Source organism: Pseudorca crassidens, chromosome 15 (assembly GCF_039906515.1).
Source record: "Pseudorca crassidens isolate mPseCra1 chromosome 15, mPseCra1.hap1, whole genome shotgun sequence".
Classification (NCBI taxonomy): domain Eukaryota; kingdom Metazoa; phylum Chordata; class Mammalia; order Artiodactyla; family Delphinidae; genus Pseudorca; species Pseudorca crassidens.
The window spans coordinates 15,910,286-15,930,256 of record NC_090310.1 but is presented as its reverse complement, the minus strand read 5'-3'; the positions used below and the strand labels follow the sequence as shown (position 1 = coordinate 15,930,256).

General features: G+C 54.5%; 2 protein-coding genes across 5 annotated transcripts; both read right to left on the bottom strand.

Moving 5' to 3' along the window:
- Positions 1 to 667: 667 nt before the first annotated feature.
- Positions 668 to 5,227, bottom strand: CD2BP2 (CD2 cytoplasmic tail binding protein 2). 4 transcript variants are annotated; one of them, XM_067706160.1, is made up of 7 exons: positions 5,079 to 5,227; positions 4,441 to 4,544; positions 4,082 to 4,214; positions 3,797 to 3,954; positions 3,277 to 3,712; positions 3,089 to 3,195; positions 668 to 3,022 (listed from the first exon to the last, which is right to left on the bottom strand). In XM_067706160.1, the coding sequence occupies exons 2-7, from the start codon at positions 4,516 to 4,518 to the stop codon at positions 2,891 to 2,893; spliced, it is 1,044 nt and encodes a 347-aa protein (XP_067562261.1). In that variant the 5' UTR covers positions 4,519 to 4,544; positions 5,079 to 5,227; the 3' UTR covers positions 668 to 2,890. The 4 variants fall into 4 exon arrangements, with proteins under 4 accessions (XP_067562261.1, XP_067562263.1, XP_067562264.1 ...); XM_067706162.1 differs by having other exon boundaries at positions 668 to 3,001; XM_067706163.1 differs by having other exon boundaries at positions 668 to 1,111.
- Positions 5,228 to 6,914: 1,687 nt separating this feature from the next.
- Positions 6,915 to 18,179, bottom strand: TBC1D10B (TBC1 domain family member 10B). The gene is made up of 9 exons (XM_067706159.1): positions 17,022 to 18,179; positions 13,508 to 13,607; positions 13,095 to 13,202; positions 12,887 to 12,993; positions 9,549 to 9,663; positions 9,357 to 9,422; positions 8,948 to 9,137; positions 8,465 to 8,619; positions 6,915 to 8,376 (listed from the first exon to the last, which is right to left on the bottom strand). Exons 1-9 carry the CDS (start codon positions 17,963 to 17,965, stop codon positions 7,807 to 7,809), a joined length of 2,355 nt encoding a protein of 784 aa, XP_067562260.1. The 5' UTR covers positions 17,966 to 18,179; the 3' UTR covers positions 6,915 to 7,806.
- Between the last annotated feature and the right edge of the window lie 1,792 nt (positions 18,180 to 19,971).

Below are 19,971 nucleotides of genomic sequence, written 5' to 3'. Positions count from 1 at the left end.
CTTGAAAACATGCTAAGTAGAAGCAGCAGACACAGAAAACACAGACCACGTACGGTATGATTCCATTTGTAGGAAATGTCCAGAATAGGCAAATCTACCGGGACAGGAAGTAGATTAGAGGTTGGCAGGGACTGGAGGGTGAGGGGGGATGGAGAAGAATAGGGAGGAACTGCTGACAGGTGGGGTTTCTTTTAGAGAAAAATGTTCTAAAATGAGATTGTAGCAATGGTTGCACAACCCTGTGAATGTACTAAAAACAATGGTACTTTAAACGGGTGGATTCTATCTCAATAAAGCTGTTTAAAAATAGCAAGGTCGTTGGTACGTTGGCTGTAACAAACGTACTACTGAAAGATGTTAACAATAGGGGAAGCTGGGTGAACTCTGTACTATTTTTGGAAATTTTGTTAATCAACAAAACTACTGTAAGATATACAAAGCTTATATAAAAATATGTATGTATTTTTATATACATTTTTATATATGTACACACACATAAATATGTACACAGTTTGTTTTTTTAAAGGCAAGGGAGTTAAGTGTTGATAGGGGCTTGAAACAGGGACATGGCGGAGGTAGAGAGAATTTACTGATGCTCATGAAGGAGAGGCATTCAGCTGGATGGAGTGTTAGTTTCCTATTGAGGCTATAACAAGTGACCCCAAACTTAACAACTTAAAACAACACGATTTTATTAGTTCTAGAAGAGGTCAAAAGTCCAAAATGGTTTTCACTGGGCTAAAACCCACAGTGGGGCTGCATTTCTTTGTGAAGAATCTGGGAAGAACCCGTTTTCTTGCCTCTTCCAGCTTCTACAGGCTGCTGCATTCCTCGGTACATGGCCCCTTCTTCCATCTTCAAACCCAGCCGTGGGTATAACATCTTCATCTCCCTCTCACTTTGACCCGCCTCAGTCCCTTTCATGTAATAGGACCCTTGTGGTTACACTAGGCCCACCTCAATAATCCAGAATAATCTCCCCATCTCAGTCATTAACATAAGCACATTTCAAGGTCCCTTTTGCCATATAGTCATATATTCACAAGTGGCCATCTCTGGGGGCCATTATTCTGCCTACACATGATGTCTTCAGGGAGGTGAACACAGGAGGCTGTACGGGTGGGGAAGGTGAGATCAGCTTTGGATTGTGGAGCCCGGGGTGCCTTTGGGACATCCAGGGGAACTGCCCCCCATAGCTTCCATCTATTCACCAAACACTAAGTACCTCCCATGAGTCGGTCACTGGGGATATAAACGTGAACACTGTATCTCACTGGTCCTAAGACATCTGTTTTTCACTTTGGAACATTTCTGAAATCAGGAGGCAGCTCTGAACCAATGACATCTTACAACTGCAATGTGCAGGCTTTTCTTTCTAACTGACACATAAAGTAAGACATCTTACAATTGAAGGCATCTTAAAGTCAATGAAATCCAGGTCTGGGCTAGCACTAGAATGGGCCTAGTTATTATAGTAGTTAATTATTATATAAGTTGGGTGCCTCACTAGAGCATCAAGTATCCCCATGCCGCCCCTCCAGCCTTTCCTGGTTCCAAGCCTGACTCCTTCCACCCTCCCATCTGCCCCCACGGCTCTGGTGCTTGACTCTCCCGTAGGTAACAGACTCCACCAGAGCCCCGGCCACACCCATGCTCAGCTCCACCACAGCAGGGTCCACGAAACGGCCCCTTTCCCCAGGTGTAACCTCAGTCCTGGAGTCAGGCCCAGTGGTTTTCCACCTGGCTGCATGTGGGAAACACCTGGGAGCTTTTTAAAGCCCCAAACACCAGACCATTACCTAGATCGATTCATTCAGAATCTCTGCGGAGTGATGTTACAGCTCCCCATAAAACTCCAACAGAGAGCCAAGGTAGAGAACTAACTGGTGTGAGTGAGAAGAGGCATAAGGCAGCACCGGTGGGAGGTGGAAGGTGTTTGGTTCAGACTATACAATTATGCATATCAGTCTTCCTCCCAATCCCTCCCCCTGACTCTGAATTCCTGGGAGGTGACCAGCCCAGTTCTCTCAGTTCCCTCAAGGCACTAACCAGTGTCAGACACATTGTGGAAGCCCAGAAAACGTAAGCCACAGGGCTTCCAAGGCCAGACAGAAAAGCCCTGGTGCCAGGAAAGGTCTTCGAAGGGAGCCCACTGGGTCTGGGCCCGCCCTCTGATGTGCTGTGTAACCTCCAGTGAGACACTGCCCACCTCTGTGCCTGTACAAAGCATGACTGGCCCAGGTGGCCTTGAAAGGTCCTTCAAGTGCCAACATTGAGTCTAGACTTTACCTAAGAGGCCGTTTCTATCCACTTCTAAGAAGTCTGAGGCAGTGGGGAGCCAGTGAGTATCAGCTTTCCTGCTCACTCCCAACAGATGTCCCAGCCTTTCCAGGCCTAAAGTCTCCACTTCTGGGGCTCTGTCCTGCACTGGCTGAAAAGCAGAGCATCTTAGGTCCTAAAAGCCAAAGACCTAAAAACAGCAAAACAAGAATTGCCAGAGAACTCTGGAGAACGGCATGTGAGTGGAGAGATTTTTAGATGGTGAACAAAGTCAGGTTGGGAGGCCACAAGACACCTGACAGGCCCAGCTCTGCCCCGAGGACTGGTAAACAAAGGCGAAGTGGTTCAAGGGACCAGAGACAAACTCCCAAGGAGGAACTTCATGAAAGGAAACACTCAAGGGCCAAAGCAAGTCCAAAGGGGTCTGGAAAACGTTCCCAACTTCTGGCCATCAGCCCAGCCAAGGCCCTAATACACAACTAAAGGCTTTTATTGGGGAAAGGAAGTTGACTGAAAAGTGGCCCCCGATATCCTCACTGCCTAAGGCAGCTGGGGCCTCCTCCGCAGAATCCAGGAAAGAAGGGGCCACCAAACTCGGCCCTCAGTAGGCTCAGGTGTAGAGGTCAAAATCAATCCGTTTGGAATTGTAGAACTGTCCGCCGGGGGTGTCCATCTTCCGGCAATACACACCGTCCGGGAAATAGCCTTCATTCACCCAGGTCTGCAAGAAGAGAGGGCAGAGCTGGGGGAGGACTAATGGGGTGGGGGGAGGGAGAGAAGAGGCAAAGTGAAGAAGAAAGGATTTTACCTGCATCTGGGTGCTGGAGAAGGGTCCATACAGCTCAGCATCCCCTGTGTTCTCCCACTTATATTCCCACATCACGTCGGCCAGACCATCTCCGGGCGACTCTGCGTCTAAAATAACAGGCAGAGCCATCTGGACCTCAAGGGGCCTGCCCCTGCCCACAACATCCCTCCTCTGCCCTTCAATCTTACCTCCTCTCTGGGCAGGGGTTGGGGTCTCCAGCTCCCCCTCCGCCACTTCCTCAGCAAACATGTCCAGGGAGGGTGGGGCTGTGGGGTCACGGGGTCCCTGGGTCTGGCACCCCAACCCCTTCAGCCGCATGGCCAATCGTTCCCTTGTCTCCTGATACACTCCGAGGTTGCCCCGAGCCACCATCTGGTCAGCCAACCCGGAGAGCCGGTCCAGGCGCTGGGGGGAACTGGGCCGCCCAGGCCCCTTGCTGCCCCCTTTGCCTCCTCCTCGGGCTCCCAGGCGCCTCAGTGCCCCAGCCACTGTCTCTCTTGGCAACATCAGCTCCAGAAGGCCCTCCAGGAGGGCTTGGGCGCTCATTGGTGTCTGGCCCAAGCTGTCCTCCTCCTCTGAGTCTGACGGCGGCCGCTGATTGGGCGGCCGCTCCCTGATCTTTACCTGCAACGTGAAAATGGGAAGGTTTTGTTTCTGACAAACTGCCAGCAAGGCCCAGACCCAGCCACGTCCACCTCTGGCCCTCACCCAATCAATGTTGTCCAGCCAGCTGTCTCGGATCTGAGCTTCCCGGTTCAGGAAATAGTTGCCATCAGCATCAAAGTGGCCTTCCTCCATCTCTTCCTGCAGGTTGAAGGGTGTGATCCGCACACCTCCCTCACTGGGGAGTGTGGCTGCTTCCTGACCTGCACCAAAGACACAGGCGTCCCATGCTAGGAATGCAAAAATGAGACAGGAGCCTCCTGTGCTCTGTGACCTCAGAAACCCCTATTTGGTCCTCCAGCGGAAAATCAGTTCTTGGCTATAGCTCACCTTCTACATCTTCTGAGGCCAGAATGTCATATTTGCTGGACCCTTCATCATCATCCTCCTCATCGCTGTCCAAAGAGTGTTTGCCTTTGAAGCGGCTCCCAGGACCTCCTGCCCCAGTCACAGGGTCCACCAACTGTGGGCAGCACTCAGAAATCGAGAGAGATGCAGGTTACTGGCTATTACTCAAAATACTCTAGGATCTAGACTCAAACTGAAAATCCTGCAAACCCATTTCTCAGAGCACATAGAAAAGCTAGCCCTTTCCACCTTTTCTTTATCCCTCCAGATTTCTCTCTTGGCTTCTAGCTTTTTTTCCTCCCATCACTCCTCCCCAGAATGCAGGAATCTGGCCCCCTCACCTTTTTTTTGGGGGGACTGATTTCATCCTCATCATCCTCATCTCCCACGCCTTGGAAGGTCACTTTCCTCTTTGGCATGACTGGACAGAGGAGCCTTTCTCAAGCTGAGCCGAGGAAAAGGGTGCAGATTAAAGGAACTGGGTGAGGAGAATACTCACCGCGAGAGGATCTCCCGCACGACATATCTTTCCCTTAGTCGGTACTGGATCCAGTTTGGGAGGGGAGGGAGCACAGAATCAGGGGCCGAAAGGGGAGCTGGCAGCCAAGAGGCCCCCAGGACTTGGTCTGGCATCCGAAAGAGCTGCTGGAGCGGGGATGGAGAGGTGGACGCGCGGAGGAGCTCCCCACGGGCACCCCCCCCTTGAGACGGGCTCCCCCGCGTGACCACCACCATTCCCGGCCCCCGCAGTCCTGGGCGCGACGTTGCTCCGCGAGCAGACACCCGCTCAACCACCTCCAGCTTCCTCGCAGCCAGCGGGGCCTCGGCGAACCCAGGACCTGGCACCCTGTCAGCCCCGCTCCTCCCTGCGCCGAACTCCCGACTCCGTGGGGTGACCCCCAACTGTCCTGGGCTGTGTACAAATCAGAGTGGCAGCAGAGCCATGAGGACTCCAGCAACCCCGCCGGCGCGCGCTCACCTAAAGACCCAGGAAAGGCGGGGGAATCCAGGGAGACTGGTTTTCGCCAGGACTACATCCGGGTCACCCGCCCGCCACCACCCGGAAGAGAACTGCGGAAGGCGCCGGGGAAGGCCGGAAGTGGCTTCACTCGTGTTAGAGGACTAACTGAAGGAGAGGGCGGAAGTACGCGCTGAGCGGGGAAAGACACCCCTCCCAGAAGTGACGTGAGAGGTGTGGGGCGACGATGGCGAGCAGAGGGCACGTATGAACGCCTAGACCCTGATCGGACGAGAGGGATGGCCGGAAGTGGTCTCAATTCCCTCCTACAGCAGTAGAGGCTCTGGGGAGAAAGCGGAGCGCGCTTTACCTAAAGGGGCGCCCAGAGTCACGATGGAGGGGCAAAGTCCCAGCAGGGCCGCTGGGTCCCTGCCCTTGTTTCCCTTTCCCCGGTTGAGTCTCGTTTTCTCCAGGGCTGGCTCTAGCGCCTTTCATCATCTCATTAGAGATCCTGCCTTCCTACTCTCAGCGTTCCGTTGTCCGCCCTCTCCTAGTTCGAGGTGCGGCCTTGCTCTTGTCCCAGAGGGGTTGCTCGGTTCTCCTGGGGCATTTTCCCAGCCCAGCTCCTTTTAGGACCCAGGGGAAGTCATTTACCCCACGCCTACCACCTGGGCAATTTCCCGGTTTCTGAGGTGGGAAAAGCCATAATAGGAGAGGTGGCAGTGGCACCTGTGCCCAGTACCGAGGCCAGAGGTCCCTTGTGCCCTCATCTCAGGTATGCCTGGAAAAGGGCAGTAGTGGATACCCGTGCCCCCCACCCCCGCCGAAACAGGACCCCAGCCCAGCAGCCCCTGCCCAGGTTTTGTACTCTGTCCCAAGGGGCAGAGCTGGGGTTGGAAAGTGGGAGTAGGTCCCAGTGCTCAGGGTATAAGACCTCTACCTCTTGAGGATACTCAGAGTCTGAATCCCAGTAGGCCAAGGCTGGGCCCAGAAAGAGCCTACTGGAGCCAGAGGAGGGCACTGGGGGCAGCTGGGGTCCCTAGGATACCAGATGGTCCACCCCTCCTTTCTCCTGCCCCTAGGGTTTCCTCCCAGGATGGACTACCATGAAACTGCACAAGTCCGTGCTCAGTTTCTTCCGTGGCTACAGAACACAGGCTCTGGACCGGGAAAGCATCCTGCTAAAGAAGGGGGCCAGAAATACCAGCTACCAGCACCGCTGGTTCATCCTCCGGGGAAACCTCCTCTTCTACCTGGAACTGGTACCAGGCTGACCCACACACCCCTGAGCCTCATCCTGTTAGAGAACTGCCAGTGAAGCCACGCCTTGGGGCCACAGAACCCTACGCCTTTACCATCCTGACCCCAGGGGTAGAAGGTGGGCAGGCCTACAAGCCGGCAGCAGAAAATCAGGAGAAGCTGGGAGCCTGGCTGTGCTGCTACGCTCTCTGGAGGCCCAGCACCAGAAGCTGTGCCAGGCAGCTGGACAAGAGACCAGCTCACCCCCAGAGGACTGTGGCTCCCCACAGTAAAGAGAGGGCAGTACCCTCTCCAGCTTGCAGGAGTTGCACGAGCACTCTGGGAAGGAGATCCGGGTGCTGCAGGCAGCGCACAGACAGCTCCAGGAGGCCAGTGACAACGGAGGCAGTGGATCCCAGGCAGAAGTGGAGTGGGAGCTCAACCACTGTCTGTTGATGAGTGACTAATAGACCAAAGGCCAAAAGGTACCTACCTGCCGAGACCAGGAGACCAGCCGATTGCTTCAAGAGACACCCACATCCTGACTAGCTCCGTCACTTCCTCCCTCCTTGTCCTTATTCTAACCCCCTTCATCAAATAACAATGCAGGAGACAGGCCCAGGTACAACAGCAGGTTCTTTTCCGGTTCCTCAAAGCGCCGCACAGGGTGGGGGCAGAGATAGAAGAAAATGTAAACATTGGGTTTCACCCCCTGGTGCTCAAGGGAAGACCCCTTACCCAGGTAGGGGCTGGAGAGTTGGAAGGGAACAAGGTGAAAGGTGGGAGCCCTGGTGAGACAAAGCAGGGGAGGCCTGAGAATACAGAGAAAGGTAGGTGAAGAGGAAGGAGAGCAAGGAGGGTGGTGGTGGGGAAGTGGGGGACATTTCCTGCTCCAGTGCATGTCCCCTTAAATAAACCAGCGTGCAAGAACATGGTGGAGGAAAACCAAAGGACAGAAGAGAGTGAACACCCCCACCCTGGGCCAACCGGGTCCTCCGTACATAATTACAACACAGAGATGTCCAGAAGGAGAACACGAAGAGCCTGGGCCCCCCACCAGGAAGTGGGGGGAGACAGGCAGGACTGAAGAAGGGAAAAGGAACCCAGCTCCACTTCATGGGTAAGGGGAGTGACTGGAGTGTAAGAATCTGAAAACCGCTGACTCCCATTGCCAAAAGTCACCCCTGTGGTGACAAAAGGCCAATCAGGACAGCACCTGGGAAGGGATCCCAGAGGGAATCGGGGCAGGAGTGACAGAGACCCCAGCTGGGCCTAACTGGAGGGCTCCAGACTTGTTCGCTGCTGCCCCAGGGAAATGCAGCTGCCCCACGTACTCTGACTGTCCTGGCCGTGTAGGGATCAGCAGCTGGCAAGGAGACGGGGAATCAAGCCACTTTCCTCAGAAGGAGGGACAGCCTGCCAAGGGGGCCGGGAGCAGCACCCCAGGCCAAGGCCTGCTCTTGGCGGAGGGAAGAAGAGAGGGCCCTGCAGTCCAGCCCCAGGGCAGAGGTCAGAAGTAAGCATCCTGCCGGGCCTCTGATGCTGAGGACCTGTCCCCGCCATCCTGGGGGGCTGGGGGTCCATCTGCCTTCCGACGCAGCGAGAGCTTCCTGCCCTGAGCCTTCTTCTCCTGCTTCTGCCGCTCCTTCTCCTGCTTCTGCCGCTCCTTCTCACGTTCCTTTTCCTGTTTCTGCCGCTCCTTCTCCTGCCTCCGGGCCTCCTTGCTGGAAGCCAGTGGGGTGCTGTTGCCAGTAGGCGAAGGAAGGGATGGATGCAGTCCCTCAGCGGTGACCAGAGGCCCTGGGGCAGGCCCAGCACTGGCCCTGCGGACAGGAGGGGGTGGAGAGGGGGCCCCTCCAGCTGCCCGAGAGCCTCGGCTCTTGAGGCCAGGGAGGCTGAGGAGGCTGGAGGAGGGGCCCAGGGGTGGCTGCTGCCGCCGACGCTCCTCATGGATCGCCCGGGAACCGTGTAGTCTCCGTGAGGGCCGATACTGCAGCTCGCCCCGGGTTTCCCGCCACTTCTTGAGCTGGGCCGAGTTCTCTCGCTCAATCAGTGCTTCTGTCACTGGGAGGTTGGTCACCTAGATGGAGAAGAAACAGGTACCAGAATAAGATTGGGGATGGGGATGGGCCAAAGCAGGTGTGAGGTATGCTAAGGCTAGGGCCTACCTCATGCACCAGGAAGTCCTCCTGCATGCACTGTTGGGGCAGATTGCGCAGCTGCTCCATGGTTTCATACATGCCTTGGCAGGAGCGCAGCTTCTCCACAGAGCCCAGCGTGTGCCGCAGCAGCACCAGGGCCACCCGGAAGATGATCTTGACGCCTGCAGGGTCCAAGGAAGAGAGGCTGGATGATCAGCCCAGGATCTCAGCCTGTCCCATTTAGGAGGGACTCACAGCCCCCATCCCTGTCTACTGCCAACCTTACAAATGAGGAAACTGAGGCCCTAAGAAGGGAAACAAGCTGCCATGGGTTTTAGGTTCCTGGGAGGTAAAGCAAGCTGTGGGCTGGTGGCAGAGCCAACAAGATCAGGCCTCAGTTTCTCCAGCCCCAAGACATCTTCCAGTGAAGCCTTATGTCAGCAGGCCACCCTCTGGCAGCCACCATGGAAACCGCAGCCCCGTCATGGCCTGAAATGGCTACAGAAGTACCTTCACAGAAGAACATATCCCAGACACGTAGCACTGAAGCCCAGGGAAGAGTGCGGGCAAAGATGCACATGAACCATTCTGTCATGTACAGCACGGGGTCAATGCGCTGCCGTCGCAGGTGCCGATGTGCCAGTGGGGAGGCCCGGCGCAACAGCGCAAAAAAGATTTCTCCATCCAGTTGAATGGCCTCCTGAAAGTGGGACAAACCATGAGAAGAGGCCTGCTGAGGACCCTTGGGGTAGAACCGGCCCTGGTAGTCAGTACCCATCCACGAAGTGGGATCCTCACCTCAGTAGGAGAGGCCCAGAACAGAGGGACAGAGTGGTACAGCGTGGGGCAGGACAAGGACCACCCTGCAGTCTTGGGGAAAAGTCACAGCCCCAGTTGCACCCAGCCTCCAGACACTCACCAGCCCTGCACTATAGTAACCGGGGAGGTACTTGTCGCAGATCTGCACCAGGCACCAAAAGGCTTGCTGAGAAGGGCAAGAACAAGGAGGGAGGGATGGGGCCTGAGAAACAGGGAGGAGGGAGCTCCCCCATCACCACTGTAGGCCAAGATCCTCCCAGCCCCTCCCCAACCAGGCCCAGCGTCTGCTGACCTCAGCAGGCATGTGCATGAGCAGCACTGCGGCCACGGGGGCCTGGGCCTGGCAGTAGCCCTCGTCAGGCCGGTAGATAGTGTAGGCCTTCAGGATTCGATACAGGTCCTGTTGCCTGTGGGTATGGGGAAAGACCATGAGGAAAGTCACAGGAGTTGGGAGCTCTCGCCCCCAAACTAACCCGCACCCCCCGAGAGCCCCCCTATATCCCGTGGCAGATCAACCCCAGAGCTTTACCACCACAACCTCTATCCACCTTCCTAATCCTGCCTATCAAGCTTAAGCCAAAGACTAAGACCGTAACCTAAGCTTTGTTCCAGGCTCTAGGCTTCCGCCCTTGCCTGCACACCCACGTGCTCCCCACCTGTGTCCCCACACGGGCTGTGCTCTCTCTCTGTCTGCTCCCATCCCGTAAACCTTCAAGGTCATCTTCTTCAGGAAGCTTTTCAACAGCGTCAGCCGTCCTCTGGCACTGTCTGAATGCTTTTACTGCCCCAGAGCAGGCACTCTCCCAGGGCAGGCCCTGCCTTATCTGTCTGGAATTCATCAGTCCCGCCGGGCAGAGCCCTGGTTCTCGGTGTAGGCTTGGGAAGCCAGCTGTGCCTCAGACCTTTCTCTTGTCTCTGCATCCAAAAGAATAAACTCTCTGCCCTAGATCTGTTCCTCTTCCCTGAGGGTGCCCCATCTCTGTGTGTGGGAATCCCATCCCCTCAGCCCCACATCAGAAAACAGCGAGCCTTCCATCACTCCCCACAGCTAATTATCAAGTCGTATCAACACTACCTTCTGAATTTTATTCACGTCTATTCCCTCTCTCCGCACGTCTATTCCCTCTCTCCGCCGCCACAGCCACTGAGCAGCTCAGACCTTCATCTCTTAACCAGGACGATGTAATAACCTCCCAGATCCTCTCCCTGCCTCCAGTCACACACACCTGACCACTGCTTACATAGTGTTTCTCAAAATTCAGTCACTGGAGTGTGATCTTCATTTGTGCTTTATCTGCACACCACCCCACTATTATTTATTTTTTCTCCACTTTGTAATAACGTCCATGAAATGACAGGTTTGATATACTAGTTATTTCATCTAATATATATTAAAATAAACATGTAACTTCCCTAAGCTCCCATGCTACATTCACCCACCTGCCTGCTTCTGTGCCCCTGCCTTCTCCCCTGTTGCTATGGGTGAACTATCTGTGATCCTGGCCAACCACAGCCTTTCCACTTGGACACTGGGTCCCATCCCCTCTCGCCTACACAGGCCATCCCTCCAGCAACCTTCCCATTGTTTGTGCGTCATCCATTTTTCTCTAACTACAGAGGCTGGCATACCAACATGTCATTTCTTCTAGCTTAAAAAAAAAAAAACACCTCGTGACTTCCCTGGCGGCCCAATGGTTAAGACTCCATGCTTCCACTGCAGGGGGTGCGGGTTCGAGCCCTGGTCGGGAAAATAAGACCCCGCATGCCACAGGGCATGGCCAAAAAACAAACAAAAACCTCTCTCTACCCAGCCTTCCCCTCTGAATACCACATCGTTTCTTTCCTACCTATTCAGCCAAACCCACCTAGAGTACAGACTTGCTATCTTCAAGTTCTTTCCTCCCATCCTCCAGTCAGGCTTAAGCCCACTGCTCCACACAAAACTGCTTTTATCAAGGTCACCAATGACCTCCACATTGCTAAATCCAGAGGTTGATTTGCAGACTTCACTTTACTTGACCCGTCAGCAGCATTTCATACAGCTGATCCCGAAACCCCTCTTCACTTTGCTTCCAGGAATCACACTCTCCTGGTTTTCGTTATACCTCACCAGCTTCTTCCAGGCTCCTTTACAGGTTCTTTCTCATCTTCCCATTCTTGAAATGTTGGAGCTGCAGGGCTCAATCTTTGAACAGCTTCCTTTCATATCTACACTTGCTGCCTTGATGACCTCATCTAGTCCCATGGGTGAGATCTGGTCCCGTGTAGAGCCTGACAACTCTCAATTTCCAATCTGTCTCCAGTTTAAACCTCGCCCTGGATGTTGTGTCCACTGTACATCCAGCTTACTTGGCATCTCCATCTGGATATCCAGTGAGTATTTCAAACTTCACATTCCAAAAATGAGCTCCTGATATACCCTTCAAGCCTACGTTCCCCCCAGTTTTCCCATCCATATCAGTATATTGCAACTCCATTCATTCTAGTTTCTAAGACCAAAAACCTTGAGAGTCTTCCTTAACTACTATCTCTCTCTCTCTCTCTCTCTCTCTCTCTCTCTCTCTCTCTCTCCCCACATCTAATCCACTGGCAAATTCTTTTGGCTTTACCTTCAAAATATATCCAGTTTCACAGCTACCATCCTGGTCTATCTATCATCATCTCTTTCCTGGATTATGGAAATAGTCTACCTGGTCTCTCTGCTTCTGCCCTTGTCTCCTATAGTCTATTGTCAGCACAGCAGCCAGAAATGATCCTTTTTTTTTTCTTCCAGCCGTGCTGCGCAGCATGTGGGATCTTAGTTCCCCAACCAGGGATCAAACCCATGCCCCCCGCAGTGGAAGCACAGAGTCTTAACCACTAGACGGCCAGGGAAGTCCCAGAACGATCTTTTTAAAACACAAGTCAGATCAGGTCACTTGTAACCAAATCTCGGCTCACATTCTCTTTTCCCCTTTCTTGCTTTAAACTCTTCTATTTACCACCATTGTACATACAACATACTTTCATTCTTTTATTTGTTGTCTATCCTTACTAAAATATAAGCCCTGAGGGGGCAGCTGTCATCTGTAGCTAAAACAGTACCTGGCAGATAGCAGACGCTTGACTAATATTTGCTGAAAGGATGAACCTACTGTTAAATGTCCATCCACATGCTCCCACAAGGAGCTGAGAACCACCTAAAAACATCGCACACTACTAGGAAGCGATCTATAGCCTTCGTGAGGAAGCCGGGCAAACAGAACAAAGATCGAAGGGCCTGGGCACAGCATTTAAGGGCCCTTAATTGCTTTTCCAGCCTCAGCTCTACCCAACCCCACTGCCCAGACACAGCTTACATAACCCCCAAGCCAGGAAAAACCTGCCCCTTGCTCTGCTCCCATCTATCCTTTAAAACCTAGTTCAAATGCAACCTCTTCAATGAGCCCTTGATGTGCCTCCCCTTCCCCTCACCAGCACCCCACCCCACCCCCATCACCCTGAATCACAGTCTCCCTCCCAGGAGACTTCCTTCAACATGGCTAGACACTCAATCCATTAAGGACCACTCCTGTAGAAGTTCTGGAAGGCAAGACTGCTTTCAACCCAGCCCTGTATCCACCACTGACTCATACAGTCAGGTCGCCTTACCCATGCCCGCCTCGAGCAGCAAACATCTCATGGAAAGGGAACTGACGGTGCAGGTCCTTCTCAATCACATCCAGCCACTTAGGGTCCCCAGGAGCCCGTTCCAACTCCTGCAGTGGGACAGCTGAGATTATCTCAGGATCTGGGGGAACTGATGATACCCTTCACACAGACACTGTCACACGTCCCCACACCCTGGAGCTGTGCGCACCTCAAACTTGCCCGGGTTCTGCTCCAGGAGTTCCTTGCTATTGGACAAGTACTGCCAGGCCTTGGCTCTGAGGGAGGATGGGATCCCCTTCCGGCAGCGCAGCTTCACCTAAGGCAGAGTGGCAGGCAGGGGAACAGCTTCAGTGGCAGGCACAGCCTCCAAGCTTTCCCCAGCAGTCCTTGGGCTCCCTGGGACACTCGTACCACATCCCATAGGCTTCACTCCACTGGACCCCGCCTGGCCTTCTATCTTTAAAGCTACTCCTCCCCCAAGGCCCAAGTACCACCTACCCCCAACATGGTCTGGAGAGCAGATACTATCAGGTTCCTGGGCTTCCCCAGAGCACAAGGGCCCACCCTGTCCTCCCCACCCCCACCACGTCCATTGCCCTGCCCACCACAGCCTTCTCAAACCTTCTGGAAACGCCGTGAAAGCCATTTATCCCAGTGACTGAACATCTCCAGCCATTTGAGCTCCCGCTGCCGAGCCACATCCACAGGAATGGAGCTCTCTCTGAGGATATGGGGAGTATGGAAGAGGTCAGTAGCAGTAGTATAAAATCCAGATTGCTGGGGGGACTGAGGCAAGCCACTTCCCCAAGCTCAAACATGAGAGATCAGACCATAAAAGCATTTTGTGAGCTACCAATACCAAACATTAGGATGTCTGGTCATTCTGGCCATCCAAGGTCCTAGTTCACCACACTAAATGGAATTTCCTTGGAATCTCTGAACAGAGATCACATTCTCATGTTGGATCGCTATACAGAGGCTGTGTTCAAATCCCACTTAAGACATATACAAGTTTGGGGAGAGAGCACGGAATACTGAAAAGCTACACTTTGCATTAGACCTGGATCCAAGTTCTAGGTTTGCCACCTATTCACTGTGTGGCCTTGGGCAAGTCACTCTCTAAGCCTCAATTTCCTCATGTGTAAGATGGAGAGAAAAATAGTATCTACCTAAGAGGTTATATGAGCTAACACATAGCAGTGACTCAGTAAGTAACAGCAATTATTATCCATAAAATAAAATACATAACAAACATACTTCCCTGTCCCCTTAGAAGCAACTGTCTGAGTTTCCTTCTACAAAACTCAAGATCCCTTGCACCATCTGCAATTTCCGCTACCTCCTCCTCCCTGAAATCACCCCACATTCCCAAGCAAATGAAGCTCTCCTTGCACTGTTTGCTCACTGTTCTTTCAGAGCTTCGCACTCAAGATACCCCATCAGTCTTGAAACAGTTAGTTGTAGGAGCCAGTACCAGGTGAGTGGAATGGAAGAAAGAGCTTGGGTTTCCAGATAGACCTGAGCTCAAAGCCCAGTTGTCCCTTAGAAGTTGGGGAGTCTTGGCAAGTGATAACCTAAGTCTCTTCCTTATAAATGTAAAAAGGAATGCCACCACCTACATCACAAAGTTATGAGAGGACTATTGAGAAACTGTATATAAAGGACTGTTAAATGGGAGGTTCAAAGTTAGTTTCCTTTGTCCCAGAAACTCCTTAAACTAAAAGGTGATTTCTCGGGCTTCCCTGGTGGCGCAGTGGTTAAGAGTCTGCCTGCCGATGCAGGGGACACGGGTTCGTGCCCCGGTCCGGGAGGATCCCACATGCCGCGGAGCGGCTGGGCCCGTGAGCCACGGCTGCTGAGCCTGCGCGTCTGGAGCCTGTGCTCCGCGACGGGAGAGGCCACAACAGTGAGAGGCCCGCGTACCGCCAAAAAAGAAAAAAAAAAAAAAGGTGATTTCTCATTCACCTCTATCATAAGGCAATTCCAAACTCTACTAAAGGCCAGGAAGAGTAAGATACCTTTCCTGCCCTCAAAAGGTCACAAGCTAGCAGGGGAGATAATTGCAATATGTGAGGGAAATGCAATTACAAAGATGCGCAGAAGAGGCACCTAATCGGAGTAGGGGCAATGGATATCAGGGAAGGTTTCCTGGAGGAAGGGACATCTGAGGTAAGCCATGAAGGACTGAGTAGAACATGGCAGGGAAAGACCGGGAGAAGGGCATTCCTGGCTGATGGTACAGCCTGAGTATGAAGGGAGAAAGACTACAATCACTTCAACAGGACCACAGCACACAGTGCATGGTGAGAAGGCGGTGGAAAAGAAGACCAGAGAGGCTGGCAGAGCCAGAACATAAGGAGCCTGTGCGCAGGCTAAAGCGCTTGGACTTTATCCTGTGGACAGTGCTGAGCTGCTAACAGCTTTTAAGGTAACGTGTGCCACAGTCAGCCTTGCCTCAGAAGTTGATTCTGCCAGCATGGAAGATGGATTTTAGAGGGACAAAATTAAAAGCAGAGAATTAGGGCTTCCCTGGTGGCGCAGTGGTTGAGAGTCCGCCTGCCGATGCAGGGGACACGGGTTCGTGCCCCGGTCCGGGAAGATCCCACATGCCGCGAAGCGGCTGGGCCCATGAGCCATGCCCGCTGGGCCTGCACGTCCGGAGCCTGTGCTCCGCAACGGGAGAGGCCACAACAGTGAGAGATCCACGTACCGCAAAAAAAAAAAAAAAAAAAAAAAAAAAGCAGAGAATTAGCACCCCGCACCGTGCCTGGTACACAAGAGGGGCTCACTAAAACCCAATTCAATCCAAGTTCCTCAGGGCAGCAGGGTATTGAGGAGAGTGCCATTGGTCACACAGATCCAAATTGTTTGAGTGGGGCAAGTCACTCAACTGCTCTAATCCTGTTTCTTCATCTATAAATTAGGTACAGCAATGCATCCCTCATGCATGGGAAAGCACCAGGGTCAAACTTAAGTTGCCCTCCCCACACAGGACCGAGAACGTTGGTACTCAAAGATTTTCTGATTTTTTTGTTGGATTACAATCCCTCCCACAGGGCTTCCCCCAACACCAGGCAGGTCCCCCTCACCCCAACACGCACAGCCATGACTAAATCCTACTCATTCTTCACAATTCAGATCAGTCCAGCTGAATGCCCAGACTGGGCAAAAGATCCCTTCCCTAGCTGCTCACAAAACCCTGTGATGATCTCCAGGCTAAACCTAACGTATTATATTGAAACCAACTGTTTTAAGTATTTGTCTCTCCTCTAGATGATGAGCACCTTGAAATGATTATTTTATCCTTAGTACCCAGCACAGGGCCTGGCACTGGGGGTTCTCAGGCAGTGCTGTAAACTGAACTGACCAGCAGGTTAAAGGGGTACAGGAACAATGATCCAAAGAGAGGGAAGGAAGAAGTCAGAAGCAATCACACCCTCACCTCAGAAGTGACTCAGGCCCCTGGAGGGAACTAGGAAAGAGTAAGCCCGCCTGGGGAGATGAGGAAATGGGGAAGAGGCCTTCTCCACCCCCTTTCCTTCAGTGAAAACACAAGACTGCTCTTCTGTTTCACAGACGGGCCCTACCTTCAGAGTCTCTCCTCCATCAAACAGACTTCCCCACCTCACCACCACATCAGACCTAAGGCTATGGGGGAAGGGAGCTGCCTGCATCCCTCCAGACTTTCTCCCTAAGGAACCAAACATCTCTACCAGAACCCCTGTCCAGCCAACCCTCCAGAATATCTGACCTGTAGCTGGAGTTTCCCACCAAGGAGCTGGGACAACCTGAGGTACAATCTCATTCAACCTTTCACTTCACAGAGGAGGAAAGTGAGGCACTAACTCAAATGTGGAAGGCACTAACTCAAGGGCACACACACACCAAAGGCAAGGCTTAGGCTCAAACCCAGGACTCCCGACACCTGGTCTCAAACCCTAACACGCTGGTGCCACAGAAACCTCAGGAAACTAGGCGTGATAAGGATTGTTAAGCATTCCCATTCCCACTAATCACCCCGTGGATCCTCAGAGGAGGATGGGCAGCGAGATCGTGGGCAAGGCGTATCATCCCCCCCACCCTGCAACCTCTACTTCCATGAAGCAGGCCCGCTGGGTGCCCACTGGGTACTCACAGGCTGCCCGAATACTGGCTGCCCCCAAGGAAGCCGTACTTGTCCGTCTTGCGCAGGGCCAGCCCATTTATCTCCGAGTCTGAGCCCATGGAGCTCACATCATCCGCCAAGGACTCTAAGGTCCCAGACATGAGGCTCACGGAGTCCAAGTAGCTCAGAGTGTCTGGAGCCTGCCCTCGAGGCCCAGAGATTCCAGGTCCCAGGCTGGACGTGGAGCCTAGGTCCTGAGAGTTTTCAGCAGGCTCCAGAGCTGGGGTCACCGTCACGACAGCTACCGGGGCCTCACATGTCCCTGAAGGGCCTGTGCCAGGCCCTGAGGGGTCCTCTGGTGCCTGTCCTGTTGATGCTGATGCTGCAGCTCCATGTCCACTTGTCACCTGTCCTGCTGTCACTGCTGCAACCCGTGCAGTCACTTCTGAGGCCACAGTGGTTCCCGGCTTGGGGGCAAGCGGGGGTTTGGCGGTCAGGGCCCCAGGAGCCGTTCCTGAAGGGGTCCTGGTGCAGGTCCCGGTGAGGGTACCTGGCCCAGGATCGGGTGAGGTTCTGGCCTCCTCCGTCTTCGGAGAGTCTGCCCCTAGGGCCAGAGCCATGGACCTCTCGGCTCCTGCCACAGCCTCAGGCACCAAGGGCTCTGGGTCGGAGACCTGCGCCCTCAGGGCTTCGGGTGAGGCCTCCAGGGTCAGCCCCACCTCCGTGCTGCCGGTGACTGTCGGGGCGGGAGCCAGGGCCGAGTCCGAGGTCTGGGCTGGACCCGGTACCCATGCGGGCCGCGCCTCCCCGGGGGCCACCAGGGTGACCGGGGCCGAAGTGGCCGTGGTCACTGGCGGCCCCGGAGCTACCACCACGACGGGCCCGGCCCGGGAGCCGCGGGGCGGCGGCGACGGGGCCGCGGGGGCGCCATGACGGCGCGGCGGGGCCACCAGGGGCGCCGGGCCCGTCTCCATGACCGCGGGCCGCCCCTCACATCCCCCCGCCGCGGCGGCCGCAAAAGGCGCCGCCCCTCAGGCCGCTCCCCACCGCCCGCCGAGGAAGGGGAAAGGGCGAAGGGCGCGGCCCGGCGCGCGCCGGGGTCGTTGCTGGCGCGCGGGGGGCCACCCGGCGTGCGGAGCCGGGGCACGGGTCCCGGGGCGCCAGGCGCCGGGGTCTCGCTCGCGCCCTCTCCTCCCTTTCGCACTCTCGCCGCCTCCCCCTCCCTCCCGCTTCGGGCGAGCGGCCCACCTCGCGCCTGCGCACAAGCCCCGGTGCCGGCCAAGAGGCCAGCGTTTCGGCGCTTCACGCCTGCGCGCGGGCGGTCCCATCGCGCTCCTTTTTTCTCCCTCCTCGTCAGAGGGCTTGGACGAATAATAGGAGAGAGAGAACTGGGTTTCTGCCAATCGTTGGAAGTGTGGGTGGGGCTGGAGGTGGGAAGGGGGTGGGTATTTTGGGAAGAAGAAACAGACAAGGCGGAGGTTATAAAACCAATGAGAGGGCGAGTGAAGGCAGGAGGAGGCGGGACGAAGGGAGTAACTAATAGAAAAGCAGGAAGATGAACCTCCTGGCCAATAAAGATGGCTGAAGAGTGAACGACTGTAGAAGGAGGCGGGTGCTGTGCGAGAAGAGGCGGGCCTGCCTAATAGGAATGGTTAAAAGGGAGCCAATGAAAAGGGGAGTAGGCGGAGGTCAAATTGACAGACAGTGATGTCTATTTGGGCGGTGACAGCCTCCGCAGTCGATAGGAGCTGAGGGATTCTTTGGGTCCCCCAAGAAGGTCAGGAAGAAATGACAGCTGGGAGGGGAGGGTCAAATTTGCGATTAATTTGCCTCGTCAGCCAATGAATGCATTCTCTCACTTTAGCAAAAGGAGGAAGATAGACAGCTGTCTCAGCCAATGCAGCATCCAAAGGGAAGGGGTGCTGCCAGCAGGCAGTGCCAAGCCAGGGATGTCGGTGACAACCGGAGACAAGCGCGGGAGGTGGGGGTGACAGTTGGGGACAGCGCGGAGAGGGGGCGGGGACCGGGTGCAACCGTTAGCCAATAAGAGCGCCACGCTGCCCTGCCTGAGTCCTCTCGTGGGCCCCATTCTCTATTCAGCTCCCAAGCCCACCACAGGGCACTTGATCCAGTGCTCTGATCAGGTACTCTTGCCCTTCACTTAGCCTCTAATTTTCATTCCAGCCCGCAACAAATCCCAGGCGACTATAACCAGAGCCCCAAAATCCTATAAGTGACTCATCTCTCTGGATCCACCATTTCCTGTGGGTATCCCAATCCCCAAGTCCCTCTCCTCAGCCCCTTCTATCTGAGCTCTTCCCCAGGATCTGGGCTCCAGTTCCTTGGAACTCATCCTCTGAGTGCCCCCTCCATTCTAGTGGGGATCCCAGACCCCAAATCATGAATTCCCAATACCATGAATTCCCATATCTGTGTTCTGGGGATCCAGGACCCATGCCATCAACTCCTCTCTCCTCATTGATACACCCCTCTGTGCTCCTCATTCTCTGCTAAGAAATCAGACCCCAATCTCATGAGCCCTCCAGGCTACCCTAGACCACAAACACAAAGCCCTGACTTTACCAGCCCCTTCTCTCTCTGGCTCTCATTCCCCTGAGGTCCAGGATTCAGGACTCAGCACCAGGAGGGCTCCAATTTCCATACAAAGTCCACCATCCTGAAATTTCAGTCAGGCCTAGCTCCCAGCTTCCCAGTTGGTTGCTGAGTTCTCTGAGGCTCCTTACTCCCAGCTCAGACTCAGATCCCGTGAACCAGTGTCTGAGATATGCCACTCCCGATCTCCTCCTCCTCAACTTCTCCACTTTCCATTTGGCCCAAGCTTCCTAAGCACTTCCCCCATCCCCCTCTTTGGAGTTCTCCTCCCCTCCCAGAACCCAGTAATAAGTGGGCTCCTCCCTGGGCCTGGACCCCCATGGTAACCGTATAAGGTGAGGCAGCTGTCGACTGAGGCAGGGAGGGG